Below are 21,645 nucleotides of genomic sequence, written 5' to 3' on the forward strand. Positions count from 1 at the left end.
CTATGAGTTTTTTTTCCATTTTTCTACAAACAAATTATATAGTTAGTGTCATCTACGATGACGCGCAGATTTTTCAAATCTAACCTTTAATAACATGACATTACGAGTCAAGGCACGGGTCTACGTGAAGGACACAACCTATATTTATATTTATACTCGTAGGTGTTAATATTTAACTGAGGCGGTTGGTAATAAGTAATTATTGTTAGCTACAGACTGGTAGAAGGCTAGGTTGCACGAAGCAAGTCCTAAATCTCAGATCTCAACTATAATTTTATGATTCCCTAGTCAACTAGGAATCTAGTTAAGACGGACAGACAGATTCCTGTAACGGATGGTTACAATTTACGGTTCAATTTGTAATGGTTAATTGTCAATTGCATTAACGTTTCGGCCAACACTGCTTACATGTAAAGTGGGAATGCTTTTTTTTTTCACTTCAACCCTATGGCTTGGGGTGTCGTTGTATAGAGGTCGTCTTTTAAATACGAATAGGGATGTACAAAATATTTTTTTTATAAAGTGTATATTTTCACAACTCATTGCTCGGAAAAGAAAAACATGTCAGTCAAATACTTTTTTTATACTACGGTAAGCGGTTACCGTAGCCTATGAACGCCTGCAACTCCAGAGGTGGGCGTTGCCGACCCTGACACCCCCCACCCTCGACCTCTGGCAACCTTACTCACCGGCAAACTACTATTTGCTACTACTATACTTTAAAGTTGTTTTATACTAAGCGCCATCTATCGTTGAGTAGCGTAAGATAAGCGCCTTTAAGTTCGGCCTAACAATATATTACCTATGCAGTTCGGCTATCCTTCAAAAGATGGCAGTATTTCTAGAAACCTATAAACACAATTTGCGAATGGTAAGTATGGAATGGTAATCTTCACATACATTTCAGATCCGAAGTGCAAATCCTAGGAACAAGTATTGGAGGAAAAATGTATTCACCGAAATATGCCACCTATGTCGAAATATGCGTTGTGTGTGTTTTATAATTCCCATCCTTTATATGATATGATATGATATGATATGATTTATTTATCTCACAATATACAATTTCACTTAAAACTACGCGTGGTAAATTCTTAGGAATTTATATTGTGATTGTCGGTTTGTCTTACTTTATATGGGTGTGACCTTTATAGGGTGTAATAAGGGAGATCCGAAAATACGACGAAACGTGCCGAGAAAAGATAGGCACTGCCTTTTGCCCTTTGTCTCGTCTTAGCGGGGGCACGGCCGTGCCCCCAGATATCAAGCAACTTGCAAAAGACCTACTTTCAAGAAAGGGGTCTTCCTAGAAAAAGATGCGTACTTTAATAGGGAAGAATAGCTTTGCGTTCCTAACGAAATAACGGTAGTTTTTCTATGAAATTCCATTTCACGATTTATTTCATATTTTTTGGATCTATGGTTCAAAAGTTAGAAGGGGAGGACATATTTTATTTTTCATTCGGAGCGATTATCTCCGAATATATTCATTTTATCAAAAAATGTTTGTTGAACACCCCTATTCGTTTTGAAAGACCTTTCCAACGATACCCCACACTGTAGGGTTGAAGCAAAAAAAAAAACACCCCCAATTTACGTGTAAAGGAGGTACCCTAAAAAAATATATTTTTACAGTACATATGGGGCTACTTTATAGCACTAGTGCGAGAAGTAGCATATTACGTTACTGTGTCGAACATTTAAAGGGCCATATGTACTGTAAAACGTTGTACGATACATGTGCGAATAGGTAATTCGCAACTCGTGTCGATTTAAAACACTCCCTTCGGTCGTGTTTTAATTTATCGCCACTCGTTTCGAATTTCCTATTTTTCGCACTTGTATCGTAATGTACTATTTTAGATTTTATTGTACGAATTTGTCGGCTTTATTGATTTATATATCCATGCCAAATTTCAGCTTTCTATAGCACTAACGACCACGGAGCAAAGCCTTGGACAGACAGACGGACATGGCGAAACTATAAGGGTTCCTAGTTGACTACGGAACCCTAAAAAGAAAAAACCTCTTACCCCCTCTTCATATTGGGCATTTTGCATAGTTAATAAAAAAATACTTTGTGTCTAAATGTAAAGGTGTCTGGGTTAGCGTTGTTCATAACTATTCCAAATTTCAAATCGATAGCTTAAGTGGTTCTCGAGATATTTAGCGTTGTGACAGACAGACGGACGGACAGAGTCGCACCATAAGGGTTCCGTTTGTACCTTTTTGGTACGGGGTACGGAACCCTAAAAATCATGGAGAAAATATTTAGAAGTGAAAAAACATTTTCTCTTTTTGTATGGACGAGACGACCATGTGCTATGCACTTCCCTCTTGTCTTATAATTAGCTTTTACCATTTCGAAAATATTGCCAATAATGAATGTTTTATTGATAGATATCTGAAGTAATAATTTACAATGTAAGGGCTCTTGTTGATAAATTTACTTTTGTGGGAAACTTATAAACATGAAGTTCCAACTTCTAAGAAAACCAGTTGCTAATACAACCCGACTTGAGCGGACAAGTACCTACCTAATATTTAAATTATTTGAGTGTTTCATCAAATTTTACGATAAATAGGTATATTAGGTATACTTAAGACGAAAGTGGAGGACCAGCGCGAAATCACCTTTTCATACAAACGTAGTCCTCATTTTCCTCTCTGGATATTAACATCATTGAAAATATTTTGACGCAATTTGTTGTATACCAACTACAGCTATGCTATTGCTCACACGTTAGATTTTTTCGAATGCGTTCATTTAAAAAATCGTATGACTACTATTATTGGCTTCTAATTTTTAAAATAATTAAACAATCTAAAAAAGTCAAGGCATAAATATGGTAAATATATTAAGTTAATAAAAAATATATTATTTTTATCTAGTAATATAATAGTTTGATAATTATTTATGTATAAACATTTTCCATAAAAAAAAACAGAGAGGAAAATGATTTGTATGAATACTTCCTGATTCCCCGGATTCTTGTTTCGCCGGATTCTTGTTTTGTCGGATTCTTGATTCGCCACATTTTTTTGATTAAGAAATACTATAGAAATATCGCGGCTTTACTTATCTATTAAATAAAAGGCAGACACTTCGTTACATTAATAAAAATATTTACGAGTATTTGTTATTCATTTAATTAATTATTACGTAATTAGGTAACTTAATTAATATAATTGGCATAATCTGTTTTTTTAAACATTCTATGACTGTTATTCTTCCTTCGACGTAGTCATCAACTATGCCCCTTTCTTATCGATATTTTGTCATATTAATTCGACGCAACTGTGTAACATCGAAGCAATGTAGCTGCATTTTTCTTATAACAACATCTTGCTGCTGTGCTTCTTATTTTTAGAAACGCAATACATTCCATAAACACTTCGGTACAATTGTTAGTGAATTGTGTCCAAAATGTCTGAAACTTAAATAAAACTTTGTATGAACTAAAATGGCTTTAATTGTTTACATTTTTTTATTAGCTTTAGTAAAACAAAGCACCAAAATAAAAACTTATCTTAACTTTTCAAGGGCATGTCCGATTGAAACTTAAAACTGGAGCAGTGGGAAAATACGGGGAAAAAAAATACCCGTGGTCCCCCGTGGTACAAAAGCCGTGGTACCACGATTAAAACCTGCATGTTTCCTTTGCCTGGGTGATTTTATTGTATATTAATATTTCCGACGAAACAAGAATCCGACTAAACAAGAATCCGACTAAACAAGAATCCGGCGAAACAAGAATCCGACGAAACAGGAATCCGGCGAATCGGGAAGTATTCCCCCGTGGTACAAAAGCCGTGGTACCACGGTTAAAACCTGCATGTTTCCTTTGCCTGGGTGATTTTATTGTATATTAATATTTCCGACGAAACAAGAATCCGACTAAACAAGAATCCGGCGAAACAAGAATCCGACGAAACAGGAATCCGGCGAATCGGGAAGTATTCGTTTGAGAAGAGGTTGTCCCCTTTCCTCTTGATGTCAATGAGAAAAGATAATGTGTTTACCAAGGCAAGTGACTAGTTTCTTATAATATGAAACATTGTTACCGGCGTAAGCATTACCAACTATTCACACGCGCACAGGTTGAGAATACAATTACGCAAACCATTGTATTTAAGAAAACTTTATTTACATTGAATTATTTTACATCTATAGTTATAACTTACTCTCTATTGTACATACATAGGACATATATTCTCTTAATCGCGTATTGCGTCATAAATACCAATGTTGGCAAGCATTTTACATCGATTAACAATCAACGAAGTAGTTTCCCGACAAAAACTGTCCCGTCCATTGGAATTTAAAATTTTAGAATAAAGGCAGATACTTTTTAATTTAAGAATATCTATTGTCTTATATCCGTGTAACATTTTAATCACTGTAACAAGAATATTAAAGACGAGAAAATGTTTATCGGGTTAGAATAATTGGAATTCTCCTCGTTGATTGGAGTGCAGCAGGTTGACTCGCTGACACTAGCATGCTCCGGTACTAATTCTTTTTACAAGTAGGCCTGTGAGTACACAGCGACTAACCCAACAGAAAAAAGTAACTTCGAACATCCATAATATCACAAATAATTTAGGGCGGGTAACTACAAAGCCTCTTCAGATATACGCAATATCGATACAACTGGCACGGTTTATTCAGTCTGAATATTCTGCTCTGTTCTTTTGATTTCGTTTACGTACTTTTAAATAATAAAAATTACTAGGGTGCTATTAAAGTTTTTTTGAGTAGTGCCATATCTCCATTATGGTGTAGCTATATTTTAAAAAGATTCAATTAGATATGTACTTACATTGCTATGTTGTACTTTTTTATCCGCGATAAATATCTTATCACTGGTCATGTAACGTGCTATATTTATCCATTTATCTCACAGTAGGTAGATACCTAATAAAAAAAGTGATGGATTACTTTGTCACGGGGCAAACGATAGAGTAGCCAGCTGTGTTAACCTGACTTATCTACAGTTATTTTTAAAGGAAAAGTAAATATTTTGACTTAATCTGGCTTAAGGCAATTTAAGGCATTCTGTCACACCACTGATGAACATAACATACATTTGTCTTATCATCTAAAGAGGCGACTAATTTAATGGCAATAGTTAAATTTTTAATACGATAATTTTACGCTTTTGTTTTTGTTTTACCGAATTCTTCTATGTGATCGTATTCTGAAAACCCGGGGTCTGAGTCGTAATACGCGTAGTCATAGCTCGTGTCCTCCTTGGGGTTGGCGGGATTGGCGAAGTGTGGCGCCTTGGGTGCCGGCTGCGGCGTGGGCCGCGGTGGCGGCCGTGTGGCGGGCGTGGGCGGCGCGGGCGCGCGCGTTGTCGGCCGTGGCTCAGGAGTGCGCGGGACCGTCGTCGACGACCTCACGGGCACGTTCTCGAAGTTTTCCGTAGTCGGCACGTGAACGGGAACTGGCGGCTCGCTGGGCCTCACGGTGGTTGTGTAAGTTTGGAAGTAATCAAACACGCGCTGAGTGCTTGTCTGTGGCCTGTACGTAGTTGTGTATGCGGGCTCGAAGGTCGACGGCGGCGCTGCGGTAGTCGAGGGTGTTGGAGCGGGTCTGAAAGGTCGCGGCGCTGCCGTTTGGGATACAGGCTTGGATGGTTTCTGCGTTTTACCCTTTTGTTTTTGTTGATCTTCAGGCAACCTATTTCCGCTGGCAGCGATGTTGAGCGAGTGAGCTCCAGATAGGAGTTCACGGTCACGTTCACGCTCACGTTCGTACAGTTCAGGTCTGTATTGGCCGTCGTCTTCACCGGCCGGGGGGCGGTACTGGCCGTCGTCTTCATCGCTTTCGGCGAAGTTGGATGACTGTGCGTTAAAGCCAACGTTCGTATTATAGGCTACCGTATTCAGATTATACGAGGGATCTGCGCGAGTAGTAGTGTATAGCGTAGTTGTTGTTGCCGGAGTCGACGGGCTATTGAAGAAATTCTTGGCATTCGACTGTTGGACAAAGTTGTTCTTTTCCGGCTCGTAGGAAACGCTATTGAAGTTCCTGTACGCAGGAGTCGTGCTGAAGCCGCGGTTCGCAGCTGTGTTATAGTCTATCGTGGTGGGTGTGCCTCGACCATTATTATTATTTTTATTTACGTTAGTACGCACAAAGTCTTGCTCTTGAGGAACATCTGTCGCCACGCTGAAGCTGTTTCTCACTTTGAATGGTTTGTTGTCATTTTGAACGGTGATTCCTGGAGTGGACTGTGCGTTATAATTGTACAACTCAACAAGCCCTTCCTTCTTCCTGAAATAGGGATTTAGGGTAGTGGGTTGGGAGAAAGGAGCAGGAGAGGGATTGTTAGAGAAGTATCGGTTTTGTTTAGGGGTCACGCGGCTGACTTCGACGTACTCATCTTTATACTGAGGAGGGACGCTAGCCGGTGCCGTAGTAGGGTTCGGTCGGCTCTGCTGCGGGACTCGACGTTCGAAATTCGCAGGTTGTTGGTATTCTGGGAATTGAGGTTGAGGAGAGCTAGGTACAAATGTCGAGGGAGCTTGAGTTGACGGATGAATGGGGCGTTTGCGCACGAGTTTTCGTTTGGGGTCGTATTGGTTATTGCTGAATGGTTTCGGTGGCGGTGGGGGCGGCGGATTCGTGTATTGTGTAGTGGAGGTGGTCCTGGGGCTGGTGGGTCTTCTGAAAGAGACACGTTGGGGTACGGCGGGCGCGGGGGCTGAGGCGGTGGGCTGGGGCGCGGGCGGGGCAGAGTCGTCGCGGCCGCGGTCACGTTGTCCGCTGAAGAAGTCGGAGGAGTGTGCGGCGCGGAGGTCCGACGCAGGAGCGTTACCGTTGTTCTGGGCGAGACGGCGGTCGCCGGTCTCGGCGCGCTGTAAAGCGAATTCCGCTTCTTCCTCGCGGGCACCAGGCGACGACAGTTTCTTAGTGTCAAATCCTGTGAACACAGCATTTTCATTTGGTTTATATTTGTTACATCAGTTTTTTTACCGATTATACCTACACGTACCTACATATATGTATGTACCTACATAATGTAATATACCTAGTACCTAAAATCTTTATTGATTTTACACGTACAGTTGGTATATACATGCATTGCTGCAGTTGTTAGGTTCCTAATGTTAAATAGGGACAATCTTACACGACTAAGTCCCACGGTAAAAAATTCACCGCTGGATGCAGATGATAGCATCCGTCATGCATGGATGGTTGCAGTGTGGATGTTAAATTGAGATAATTTATATATAAATTACCGCAGACTATGAGTACCACATTTAACTGCACAGGTTTAAATAATAAAGGCATGCCGTACGTTTTTCATGTAAGCCCAGAATGCATGGCGTAGGTATATAGTAGTAGCGCACTTAGGCAACCAACGCAAGCATAATTTATTAAACACACATTTTGAGATCACCACAAGAAGCACAACGCAAGCGTACGACTGAAGCTTAGTTTTTTGCAATCCGTTACCAAATACTGCGTTAACGTCGACTGAGTTTGCTTTAACCTTTCAAGCACTCATGATGCAAGCGGTCATCTCCACTTATGCCCTAATTTAGTGTACAGACTGTTATCTCTAAGAAAATCACATATTACATGTTTATCAAAATCACAACCTTAATCTTATAAATCATGTATGATTTAGAAGTAATAAAAACGATAGTACCTGCTGCGCTTGAGTGGGTCAGCGGTATAAATGTCAGTGCAATTAATTCGATTCCGCGTTTACAACCAAGCGTGTTATACCAACCACTTACCGAGCGCAAATGAAATGTTGACTCGGATGAGCCAGCATAATTGCGCTCTTTGACTAAGCTTTGATTTTACGAATCTCCAGGTCACGTTAACTGGTTACCCGGGCAGTGGGCATTGGGCCGTATATGCTTGGTACCTTGGTAGGTAATAGCTACACGGCTAGTAGACCATATGCATGAGCATTAGTATTGCTTCATCTTCATTAATTATAGCCGGGTTCTTTAGTATTTAGATCAATCGGAAGGTCGATTGCATGTTGCTAATTAATATTACTTTAATGAGACCATCACACCACACATTCGTATGTAAATTTTACTTTTAAATGTAGGTAGGTACTTTTCTGTTTGATATTATTGCTATAGCATCACTCGCAAATGTACTTAATATTAATGGCTTATTAAAACATTATCGTTAAGTTTACCTTGAGATCAAATGTTATTGCAATACATTGGATATCAATTGGATTGTTGACATTGTTGATAATTAGGATGAAACTGCTAGAGTTAAGTAGTTGCTACTATCTACATACTGTTTATCGATACGATATAATTATATAATAATAATGTTACCAACTTCATTTTACTACCTATGAACAAACACGAAACTACGATTCATCATATTTCATAGGAAACTGTCGAAGTTCTGAAGGGAAGAAGGAACTTTTCACTATACAACTGCCGTGAGATTTACATATACTTATTAAAATTATTTTAAACTGTTAACCTTGAATTTTAGTCGATTATCGTTATACTTCGTTTCGTCGAGTATCACCTATCGGAGCAAAACCGTCTAAAACAAGCGGAACTAAGTAGGTATAGGTACACGCCGGGCACTCGCTTCGGGTATTGCTCGGGTACAAGATCATCATTGAAATAGATCGAAATATATCGAGCCCATTAAAAATAATATTTCTGAACATGAAACAATGTAAATTAATAACCTAAGATAATAAGTGTAGGTACTCGTAGTTAAATAAATCAGTTTCAAGATTTCACACAATTAATATTTCCTTTAATTTACCAGCAAGAAAATTATTGACAACAAACCAAGCGATCATTTAAATACATTAGCGAGTTTAGGCCTTGTTAGTAGCGAAGCGCTCACCGGATCCGATCTTGTAGAGATCAAACTGACCGTCGTAGAGGTCTGCGGGGCAGGCCAGCGGATCGTCGTCGCCCCAGTCCGTGCAGGTCTGCGCCTCCTGGTGGAACAGCGTGCCGGGCGGGCAAAAGAACCTGAAGTCCCGTATACCACCGCCCGCTACACGCACGCAGACGTGAAATGCTTTGCAGCCGGATTTGGCATCGGCGTAGTAGGCTCCCAGGATGCGGCCCCGACAGTTGAACCTTTCCGCGCCCCCTGTATACAAGAAAAATGTTAGAACAGCTGATCCTTATCTCCATTATGGAAAACTTAGTTTATTTTTTTCTTTTAGCAGATGTGCACTAATAAGGGCAATCGCTAGATAAAAAAAAAGTACAAGCTGTCACAACGAATAGTGCCCGTAATAAATGAAAAGACATTGAAGTTAAAATAGTTTTTACTGAAAAGTATATTACAGTACATGTGGGGCTACTTTATAGCACTAGTGCGAGAAGTAGCATATTATGTTACTGTGTCGAACATTTAAAGGGCCATATGTACTGTAAAACGTTGTACGATAGATGTGCGAATAGGTAATTCGCAACTCGTGTCGATTTAAAAGACTCCCTTCGGTCGTGTTTTAATTTATCGCCACTCGTTTCGAATTTCCTATTTTTCGCACTTGTATCGTAATGTACTATTCTAATGTTTTTGGTAGTATGTATAAAATTTTTTGTGTTCCTTTTTATGTCTGTTTTTCTTTTCTGTTTCGTTGACGTATGTGCCGCCACTATCATAGTTTTAAGACAGGGCTATAACCGCGAAAATCGAAGTTCGTCAATTCCGGGCATTTTTCTCTGTCACCCTGATTACGTCTTAGTGAGAGTAAAAGAGAAAGATCCCCGCAATTTGCGAATTTCAATTTTCGCGGTAGACCCCCTGATCCCTACTGAAAACCAGCGGCACGGATTGCCGCGGCATTATGCTGAGTGCGATATCCTATTTTAGCGTCCAATGTTTTTCTTTCTCTGTATGTTCTTCTTTTTCCAAATGTAATGTGTTGTGGCGTTAAATAAATGTATTTTCTTTCTTTGTTTGTTTCTAATAAGAAAATATCTTTAGAAACATTGCAAAATAAATGGTAGGCAAGAATTATCATGTCTTGTAATAAGTTGATGTAGCCTAACATTGAGTAGTTAAAGAGAAAATATAAACCCACATTCTAAACTTTACAAACCTAATAATAAACGATCTAACTGATCTCAGTAACTACTTATATTAAGTAAATGAGCATGTTCATATAGCATTACACTTAGTTGATCCAATCTTTGAACTATATCACAATGTAATAAGATATCATTATGATTATGTTAATGCATTATATCATGCAAAGTTTTCTGTAATAAAATGAAATGTGAGTGCATGTTGCGGTAGGCTCATTAAACCCAAGTTAACCTACGGGTCGTGCAGTTCTATTGCTGACTTAGATTAGGCCAGTAATTTAAGGTGGACTAGGGTAAATGCCTTAGCAATCATTGCCTTGGTTGCATCTTCTGGGTCGCTGGTTTTCACTTTTCAGCAATATGTTCGAGAGCTTTTTTAAAAAACTCTGTTCATTCTTGTCCTGTGGCCGATGGGACAGAATAACAACAATGAATAGTCAATCCACCCAAATTTCACCATAACATAAGCAATAACTACGCTTAGGAATAGCTACGGGTCCGGGCCGAGGTGTCAAACTTTTCTATGATGGGTTATCTATCGGTGAATGCATTATCTAAAAATAATTAAAACCAAGTAGGTCGAGTAGGTTAATTGGTTAGTTACTAAAACCTATCAATTCTTACCTTTTTGCGGACCAGTGGAAATATGAAATCGAGATCTTTAATATTTTAACGGCACCAATCATGGGACATTTAAGAGAAAATTTGGAGTACTATTGATATTTCACCAAGACCTGTAAAATGCTTTATGCATTAAAAGATGAATGTCCTATTCATCCTTCATGTTTCCTATGTATTGAATGAAAGCTACTGCAATTGGTTTCAATGTTATTAACTAATTAAACTATGGTTTTTTGCTCCAGTCATGGGATGTATGGTAAAAATTAAACTAAGCAGCTCTTTCTCTCTTGTTTATGGTAAAATGTTGGCAACTTTTAAAAACTGATGGTAAATACTTGTTTTACAGGATTTTTCTATACCATCCCATTACTGGTGCCAGCCCCAAGATACGGGCGTTTACTATATAGCTTCCCCTTATTGAATAATGCTTTAACTTAGGTCACTAGACACGTATGACTCTTCATAAATTGGAACAACTTTGAAATAACAATAATAATTGGAATAAGCGGCATTCTAACTTGTTTAATTTAATTTTCGATTAATATTGTATTGATATTGCTTATTTTGCAATCAGTTCGCACACAGAAGTATTGGTATAATAAGTACGAGATGTCGGTAGCGTGTGGTCAGAGGGCCTACCGCGAACCACGTTCAATGCGTTACCATGTCACACTAATGTACGAATTTACAAGTGCGACAGAGAGGCAACACATCGAACGTGGCTCGCGTTAGGCCCTCAGGACTCAGGGGGCCTACCGCGAAAACCGAAATTCGCAAATTGCGGGGATCTTTCTCTTTTACTCTTAGTAAGACGTAATCAGAGTGACAGAGAAAAATGCCCGCAATTGACGAATTTCGATTTTCCCGGTAGCCGTCCAGGTCACTGAGAGACAGTGTGCGAGGTGCACCACCTACGCACTTACGTAATGAAGATAATATTTTGCGATTCGGAGATAGAGGAATTCCGGTTTCCATGGTTACGTTTACAGAAACATGTGAAGCTGCATTTGTTTGCCAGTTCGCCGCGGTTTCACACCAAACCCACAAGTGTGTTGCAACTCTGCCTTATCTTGAGCATCAGCATTAGATCTGACCTTTCTCAGACATTATATTTTTACAATGGGATTAGATAATAAGAGACATTTCCTGCCGAATGAGCTAATGACAAAAAAGGCATTGTAAATAAACCGGTCAATGGAAATGTCCTTTTTCATTACGTGGATTAATCAGTTAAGCAATTAGGCGAATAACAAAATATGTGAGTAATTCCTACAGGTCGACAAATATTTTGGTGCGATGTTTGTACAGATGTGTCAATAATTATTCACTTCTCATGCTCGTAAATTTGTAAAGAACAATTTTAAGTCACGTATAAGCGGTATAAAGTTGCTTATTATGCTCTAGATCATAGAGTAACATCATCAATTACGACCCTTATCGATTTAGCAATAAAGTCCAAAATCTCTTACGCTCGAACCGATTAATTGCCTCGGATAAAATGGGTCGCTTTATGCCTTATACTACTATAGACATGGTGCCAACTCTTGAAAGTATATTCATTCGATTTAATACGTTAACATACTTAAAGAAAAGCACTGGGGCTGCACACTGTACCAATTTTTGTCATCCTCTATTTTGATTCCAAGCAAGAGATATGACAAAGAAGCAGTCAATTATTGGGATTAGGCTGTCAAACACTAGTTCGTTCTGTTTTACCGTATCTATGTACTAGAGAAACATCTATATTTTATTAGTACTCCAAAATGCATTCTGATAAAAAATGTACCAGAGTCGTTAACTATCACTGTATTGTCCACTGAAGTGACCTTTTTCCAAAATGTCTTTGACCCGGGGATCTTATTGAGGTGTATACTTTACATTTCCATGTCTATGTTATTCGCTTATTATTATACAAACTCGAACAGTGAATATTTGAACACCGAGAAGTAACAAAGTCGCAAGTGAAATGATTGTGTGAGTGTGCTTTGCTGTTGCATAATGATGTATCCAATTACCGCGGTCGCTGACATGTCACAGCGCATGCGCAGGGCAGGTGATGCTGTTATGCCATCTGTTTACTGCCTGTACCTACCGGTATAAAAGTACCAAGTATCTACTTATGCAGGTACCTACAGGCAGCAGTAGAAGTTACCAAGCGGGCGAGGTGTTCAAAATGAAACTGAACACAAGTTTATTTTACCGTTAATACCGATATAGTTAATATTTTATCAGATGCTGCAGTGCAAAGTTATCATCAATCCTGTGACCATAATTGGAAGGATAAAAAAGTCGTGGGCTGGAATAAACACGCACGGGCAGGCTAGGATGCACCTTCAGGAGTGGGTCAATTTGAATAAGCCTATGGCTATATTCAAAAGTAAGTTGAAATGGTGCCAAAATCATCAAGAGCAAATTAAGTTAGACATCTTAGCGTCGCATCATAGCTCGAAAAATTTCAAACAATTTTGGAAGGCCGTCAAGAAACTGGATGGTCAACTTGGCGTGCCCGTGAGCATCGGAGAGGTGAGTGAGCCGGAATCCATTGCTAACATGTTTGTTGGTCATTTTAAAATAGATTCTCCATTGGGCCCAGCGCAGCAAACGGTTGATGTCGGACTGTTTGCGGGCAAACAGTTACATGCAGTTCTGGCCAAATTCTATTCTTTGTGCATGTCTCACTCTTACCTTCCCCATGACCTAATGAAGATCATTGTTATGCCATTCCTCAAAGACAAAACTGGCGATGTTTCTAGTAAGTCCAACTATCGGCCAATCTCGCTTGCTACTGTGCTGGCTAAGATACTGGATAGCCTACTGGACGCACAACTTGGAAGGCATTTAAACTTACACTATGCGCAGTTCGGGTTTCGCCCGGGACTATCCACGGAAAGTGCAATCTTAAGTCTAAAACACAAGGTACAGTACTACACTGAGCGACAAACACCTATATAGGCCTGTTTCCTGGACTTATCCAGGGCATTTGACCTTGTGCCGTACGATGTCCTTTGGAATAAGTTAAGGGAGCAAAAAATACCGGCGTAGCTACTTCGAATATTTCAGTATTGGTACCTTAACCAGAGCAATAGCGTCAGATGGACTGGTAGGTTTTCTCAGTCGTACAGGTTGGGGTGTGGGGTGAGGCAGGGGGGTATAACCTCCCCCAAGCTATTCAACCTGTACGTTAATGACCTGATCGGGGGGTTGAGCAGCGCTCCGGTAGGATGCAGAGTTCATTAACTAACATCATCATTATGTTAGTATCAACAACATCAGCTATGCAGACGATATGGTGCTGCTCAACAGTCAGGGCATTGAGAAAACTACTAAGCAAATGTGAAGAATACGTAAGTAAATATCGCTTACTGTATAACGCTAAGAAAAGCGAATATATGGTGTTTAAGGCCGTCGGGGGCAAGCTACCGGAAAATGTACCTGCCATAAAACTTAATAATAATGAGCTCAAGCGCGTGTATACATTTAAGTATCTTGGACACTATGTCACTGACGACCTTAATGACCAATTCGATATAGAACGGGAGCGCAGGGCACTGGCGGTCCGATGCAACATGCTAATATGCAGAGTGCGGGCCGGCTCCAACCCCATCCTGGCTACGGTAGCGGGCCGATACGACTCACCTGTTGTGCGACATTTTGAGGGTATCATGACCGCTACCAGGTGATTGTTTGCTTTTGTTGCTGTACTGTTCGCTTTTCTTTTTGTCTTTTTGTATTTGTTCTACTAAAACTTAGTTTTAAACCTTAAATATTACTAACCATTATAGACCATTTTAGTCTTTTGGAATAGATAAATTGACATTGTTAAGGGCGTGTGTAGGTAATTTTGAACACCTTACGTACCTACTTAGTTACTTCAGCTGCTTACTGTAGGTACAGTAATTTTACCTAGTCCAAGTCATATTAGTTTAACGGTATTATGCATCTATTAATTGACTTTTTAAATAATTAAGGGTCGGTTGCACCAAACCATCTGTCACCGATAAAGCCTTTGATAACTTTAAATGTACATAGTTGCCTGCTAAATGACGATTATCAGGCCGCTAAATATGGTTGGTGCGACTGGCCCTAAATGTTATATGTAATATTAAAATCATCTAAATATTTGGGTGACCGAGAAAATTAGAGAAAACGAAATCTCCCAAGTATCAATTTTAGCTAGGGTGAAATCACCAAAAGATGAACACTTAAGCGACAAAACTATACTTTATACCATGTGTTGTAATTGTTTTTCATCGACTTTTATTTCTTAATATGATTTAACATATAATCAAGTTGTTAAAAGACTCCAAACTCTCTTTTCATTATTCATTTGTAAAAAATCTATAAGTACCACAATAGGCCAATTTGCTCAGAAGATGAACAATGTGCCCTACTTATGAACAATTTGTTCCATATAGTTAAACCAATATAAATGATATACTCCAGTATAGAAATGAACCAAATCATATAGGTCTTATAGTATTCAAAAGACAACTTTTCATAGAAACGAGAAACCATTCGTTGCTTGTATGCCTAAATAAAGTGCCTAATTACTTAAAATAAAATTAAGTACAAACTTATAGATTACTTCCTAAAACATGAACCAATAAAACAGATGGTTCAACTTTTGGTCATGGTTTCGGTAACTGAACTAACTGAATTTTTGATTGTTTAAGTTTTAGGAATAAAAGCTAACAAAATGATTGTTTTCTTCATTGGGCATAAGTAGAAGTAGATGAAGCAACTAAAACAAACCTTAAATAACCGTGTTAGATATAAAAAGCTATGTTCATCTTTTGCTTAAAAAACCGGCCAAGAGCATGTCGGGCCACGCTCAGTGTAGGGTTCCGTAGTTACTCTTCCGTCACAATAAGCTAAACTGGAGCTTAAAGTATAGTAAATTGTTAACCAAGGGATGAAACGGTACCTTTCACCCGAGTTAAACAAATAGGCAAATTTGCATAATCAGTACCTAATTAAAGTAAGTCTTTTTACTATGAAGGGAAAACTTTTTGCGATAACTCAAAAACAGCTAAACTGATCATGCCCGCTATAGTTTTCATTTAATGTCTTTCTTAAGCTCTACTTCCACGATTTTTTTCATATTTTTTGGACCTATGGTTCAAAAGTTAGAGGGGGGGACACATTTATTTTTTCTTTCGAAGCGATTATCTCCGAATATATTCACTTTATAAAAAATGTTTTTAAAAAACCCTTATTACTTTTGAAAGACCTTTCCAACGATACCCCACACTCTAGGGTTAAAGCGAAAAAAAATTTTCACCCCCACTTTACGTGTAGGGGAGGTACCCTAAAAAAAATTTAATTTTTAGATTTTATTGTACGACTTTGTCGGCTTTATTGATTTATATATTCATGCCAAATTTCAGCTTTCTAGCACTAACGACCACGGAACAAAGCCTCGGACAGACAGACAGACAGACAGACAGACAGACGGACATGGCGAAACTATAAGGGTTCCTAGTTGACTACGGAACCCTAAAAAGCAACTATTAGCGGATGATTAATTTTAGGCATTAAAATGTTATTGTAATTAGCCAAAAAAAATTACCCTCCCATAGAAAATGTCAAGGTCAGATAGCCAAAATGTATGAAACAGACAATTTTTTTGGCGATTTCGGGGTTGGTCCCATAGTAAAAATTGCTCAGTATAACCCCATAAATTATTTTAGTTAACTAAATAAACACCGTGTATGTATTATTCTATTTTATACGCAACTAAATGCTTATATTTTGAAGCGGCCATCTTAATAAGATTTGCTTAAAAACGATGTTATTGCCGCGGTGGTCGCTTACGACGGCATACGTAGATTTATTGTCTTAGACCTGAAATGTTAGCCTCGGGGTAGAATTACAGGTTTTAGTAAAAAAATACTATTAAGCGTCAGGATTTAATTACCTATTTCGATTTTAAAGCCAAATTTTCATCATCTGGGCGTTTGTAATCTTTTCGTGCCACTAAATCGGTTATTACGGCAGACGTTGTATGTGCGAAGAATGTGCGAAGAGCATTGTATGTGCGAACGAGAAATGTTAAGAAATAAAAAACAAAACTTAGACTTTGTTCGGAAATTTCCATACATACTGACCAATTATCATTGCTATTGGAGTATTATACTGTCTCCGTAAAATATCAGTTATTCTGGCAGGCATTAAATAGTAACAAGAAATTGGGTCGTATCGATAACTTATATGCAGTCTTAGTCTTAACGCATGTCTACATTGCAACGTATGTTGCATTAGGTAGCATAGATTTGTTTCGTCACGTTCCCTAGTGCACCGATATTGTTCCCCACTTATATTATGCTAGATATTGTTCCCCACTTATATTATGCTATGGTATTTTAAGTTTATAATTATGAAGTATCGCCTAAGTGTAAGACTAAGCACGTACATACTTAACATTAAATGTTTTTCGCAAGCCGACAATCTAAACATTCCTCATTCTCAGAAAACATTTAACCCATCACCGCTTAACTGACAACTCGCAAAAACATCTCAAAGTAGACCAACGTAATGAGATGAGATTGCCTCACGTAAACTACCTCAAACATGCACTAAATCCGGGTGAACGTGTACCTAGTCCAGTGGAGGTTAACCGAGGTTCCCATGCGTGGGGGGAGGGGGGTGATACCATCGCACGCGAGCCTTGCGCAAGAGAGCGCTGCAAGGTGCCGTAGCATCCTCGGCGAAAGGTCACCGGTACTGCATGCAAATACGATGGGATCATTCGTAGTTTGCTCTTTAGGCCCTATGCTGTTACATAATGAATTAACTCTAAGTATGTTCATTATTTTTATAGTTACCCACTTATTCATATTTTGGTACTTAGTTTGCGTTCATGATTTGATGATTTATCGTTAGTTCAAATGTGCTTCGAATTATACATTGTTGTAGTAATTTTTGGGGATATATAATTTTGTTGTTTTTATTGAGCATACATGCTCAACTATCATGAAATTTAGGGGGTATTCTACAAATTAAAGCTCAGCTGATCTAATAAGCTACCTATCTAATCGTAATTAACATAAATTACGTTCGTGAAAATCTGATGTATTCAGAAAATAGTGTACCCAATACCCAACCTAGTGTGAGTTGTTAAGAAAAGTTGATTGCTGTCAGTTTTGTAACGACAATTAATTTCAATAAAAACTTGGTTTTGGTGTTCAATTCATTAACTATAAGCTATATTACAATGTAAAAAAAGGTAAAAAAGATGATTTCCATAAAGATTTTATGCTTAATTGGCTACTTGACAGTTTTTTTTAAATAATGTCAATCGATGTTAATTTTCCTGAGGATCAAATATCTATATATGACTACCAACACAAAGGTCATAAATGAGAGATAAAGTCTGACGCCCGCACTCGACGATTGAAACGCCTCTAACAAAATGATATTGTAATGTGACGTCACATTACATTAATCTGTCCTAAATGTATGGAAGATTAAGAAAATTGCTATTTTGACCTTGAACTATTGCGTTTATGTTTATAGTTGTCATACAATTTATTTTTCAATAAAATGTAAGGAATTGAATGGTGCCATTTTCTTTTTCCTTTAAAAAAAGTGTTTTTTTTAAGACTTTGTAGTACAGTCAGCATCAAAAGTAACGGATCAAACAACGCTTCAAAAGTGTAGATACTTTTGAAAAGTGTAGATAATTCTGTAACAGCTTACAAAAAGTGATGGTTCTGTACGTAGAACCATTAAGACTGTAAACGATATACTTTTGATCGTGAATTTTAGAGATTGATCTATATTTGGAAAAATTATCCAGGATAACAGATACTTTTGGCGCGTTGTTTCATCCGCTACTATTGATGCTGACTGTACTATTAGTTATTCTGTGCTTTGGAGCCTTGAATTTTTTTATAATCTGAATATGTATTTTTTAATTTCCACTTTTTTATAATGAATGGCTCATTTTCTATCCATTTAGCTATATTTTGTTATAATATTCAACATGTGTCAAGTACTCAATTGATGTTACAAAACTGACAGCGATTAACTTTTCTTTACTACTCACGGTAATTGGGTACTTACACTATTTTCTGAAAACTCCTATCTATGTGATATATGGTCGATGCAATTGATCATTTATCTACCCAGATAAAAAGAAATCTTCTTCGTACGTAATATTCACAAAAAAACCTCTGTCTACAACCACTTTCATATAACTCGTTGACACCCGTACCCAACACCGTATAATATAATGTTACTAACACGGCATTTATACAGACAATGTGTATTAAGATAACAAAGGTAGAAACTGAAGGCGCAGCGTGGAAAGCTCTATTGTCTAGTATGCAGCGTGAAATGACAGTGTTATAAGCACGATTTTCCGGTCTCTCGTGATGACGATTTGGGCAATACGTATGTGGTAAAATATGTATCAAACCGAAATTAGCAGGATACCTACTTACAACATATTGATGACAACAGAAACTATAGGTATGGAACGAATATGTGGGTTTTGGTAAGATTAATTTTAAATGTTCAAACCAACATCAAATTAGAAGCATGCTGTTATTCGTAATTAAATTAGATATATATAATTTAAACGGTATATAAAAAAAAAAACATTCTAATGACCTAGTACGCTATTCGAATATATATTTTTTTGATAAAATCACATGATTGCAGTTTAGAAATAAGTAGTAGATTAATATTAACTAGTGACACAACTATTATACCAGTACTGTTGCACAATTATATATATGAACCATCGTCAGGTCACACGGGTTGTCATTAAAAAGATCGAATGTAATATAATGATGAACGATTGCAATTCCTAATACCTACCAGAAACTGTACACAATAGGTGCAAGATGCTCGTTGGTTTACGATGAATATGTTAATTACATAACGCATTGTTGTGATGAGTCAGCGTAACATTAGAACGTTCAGCGAAGACGCATGTCCGAAAAGTAACAAGTTAATAAAAAATTACATTTAAAATTGGACTTTATGCGAACATTACATATGGGTATTTTAGTTTACAGGGCAGATTTTTGAGCGTAATCTTCCCATAGTGTCGTGACCCGATCGATAAATATCATTGCACTTTATACTGTCTTACGAAACATGTCAATACTTTACTGAACACTTAAGTGAGTCTATTAATTGTTATGTGCAAATAAAGGCTTGATTGATTAGTTACACTTCTTTAGCAATATTGATATAAAAGAATTTAAACTTGTTATTTGCTTACAAATATGTAGATACGAAAAATAAATGCATTTTTAACATTTACTTACCGATTTAGACAATTTTGCTACTTGAAATTAAGGTCAATTTAAAATTGAATGTTTCAAGAAGGCGCGTGAATTTTAATTAGAAAAATTAATTAATCTAAAAGCAGAATAACCTTGGAAATTAGTTTTCCCTTATCACCTTTCCTTACGACATAGGCATTAAATGCCACAGGTAGAGAACCTGTGGCATTTATAAAATAAGTTTTGTATGTTTTTTTACACTCTTTTGATTAGCTTTACTAAATTGTGTAACCCTTATTTGAAACACTTCCCGGTGTCTGATTAGGTAGATAGACATTTGGCGTACTATCGTAATTCTTCTGACAATGCCATAAAATACTAATAGTAGGTATAATGCTAATATAATAATAATGCGGCCGGAAGGTATAGACATAGGAACTCCTCGATGGAAAACTAAATGTCATCGAGTATAGGCTCATTAGAAAGGGCTCAAGGAGCACAGTCAGCAATAAAAGTGTTTTTTTTATAATTTATTATATATTTTTGATGTATACATCAAATCAGAGCCTTGAGCGACCATCACGCTCTACTTTGTAGAGAACGGAGCGTGGGAAAATCGCTTATGCAAATCCGGGGAATCGATTACCGAGCGATGGGCGACCGCGGCGCGGGCGCAGAATGGAAAGTGCATAGGTTGCGCAAGGCGCAGCGGAGATGCACATACGGGACGCGTTTACGTAATTACCTATAAACATGCATTTTGCCACTAATGGGCGCGCAATGTTGCGAAAGGTCTTAAACAATCGAGATTTTATGATCGATAGTATCATATCGTTTTTGTTTATTGTTGAGTTTGAGAATTGTGGTAGGTCATAAAGCATTAATTAGGCAAGCAATAATTGGTATCATTGTCTGACTTCTTGTTTTCATTGAAAACATTGAATTTTAAACATGTTGACTGTTTTTAGTCGGTCTATATCAAAGTAACGTGCAGCAAAATATTATGCGTCGAATAAATACATATATGGACGGACATCCTGCACCGTAAAAACTTCCACGAACACGCACGCAACCAAACAATCGTGCAAAACACAGTTAATTCCGCTATCCATGGCGACACACATGAGACAATGGATAAACTTGATACGCTGAAAGAAAAAAGTCACTGAAATTTCACTTGGAAAATTGTTTAGTCACTTCCGTTCACTTGTCACCTGTTCACACACTTACCGAGGATGGGGAGCAGTGTGAGCACGATCCACAGGGGAGACATGTCGGCGCGAGCGTCGCGAAGGGACTGGCGGTGCGCCGACGGCGGCCGCGCGCCCGCCTAGTGGAGGGGCGCTGAAAGCTCGCCGCCCGCCCGACTCATTCATTCGCGCGCCCCCACGTTCCGCAGGCCAATTCTGATATTAATTTCTTGTTACGAGACGGTTATTGATACAATTTGGCAGCTGCAATACTTCTAGTTGAAGAAATGTCACTGTTGGCAGCTGACAGATCATATGCATGACAGTTTGATAACAAGATAATACTATTTGAATAGGCCTCTCGACCTAACTGCAGCGTAACGTTGCATGACGATCAGTTACGTTTGTATTATTATTATTATTTATTTATTATATTCGCTAATTATTTGACCATTATGAGATACGTAGCTATAAAATTTATTATTTGTATTCGCTAATTATTTGACCATTATGAGATACGTAGCTATAAAAGTTCAGAA

General features: G+C 38.1%; 1 protein-coding gene across 2 annotated transcripts; it reads right to left on the reverse strand.

Moving 5' to 3' along the window:
- Positions 1-4,126: 4,126 nt before the first annotated feature.
- LOC133519970 (mucin-2-like) lies at positions 4,127-21,254 on the reverse strand. 2 transcript variants are annotated; one of them, XM_061854186.1, is made up of 3 exons: positions 21,147-21,254; positions 8,888-9,112; positions 4,127-6,932 (listed from the first exon to the last, which is right to left on the reverse strand). In XM_061854186.1, exons 1-3 carry the CDS (start codon positions 21,187-21,189, stop codon positions 5,155-5,157), a joined length of 2,046 nt encoding a protein of 681 aa, XP_061710170.1. In that variant the 5' UTR covers positions 21,190-21,254; the 3' UTR covers positions 4,127-5,154. The 2 variants fall into 2 exon arrangements, with proteins under 2 accessions (XP_061710170.1, XP_061710169.1); XM_061854185.1 differs by having other exon boundaries at positions 8,858-9,112.
- Positions 21,255-21,645: the final 391 nt, after the last annotated feature.

The sequence above is a fragment of the Cydia pomonella genome, chromosome 7 (genome assembly GCF_033807575.1).
Source record: "Cydia pomonella isolate Wapato2018A chromosome 7, ilCydPomo1, whole genome shotgun sequence".
NCBI lineage: Eukaryota > Metazoa > Arthropoda > Insecta > Lepidoptera > Tortricidae > Cydia > Cydia pomonella.

Bases quoted from the DNA above. Each gene is read 5' to 3' on its own strand.
- LOC133519970 (XM_061854185.1), bottom strand. From the start codon at position 21,189: ATGTCTCCCCTGTGGATCGTGCTCACACTGCTCCCCATCCTCG. The intron at 9,113-21,146 runs GTAAGTGTGTGA...TCTTGTATACAG, and splicing joins CACACTGCTCCCCATCCTCG to GGGGCGCGGAAAGGTTCAAC. The intron at 6,933-8,857 runs GTGAGCGCTTCG...CTGTGTTCACAG, and splicing joins TCTCTACAAGATCGGATCCG to GATTTGACACTAAGAAACTG.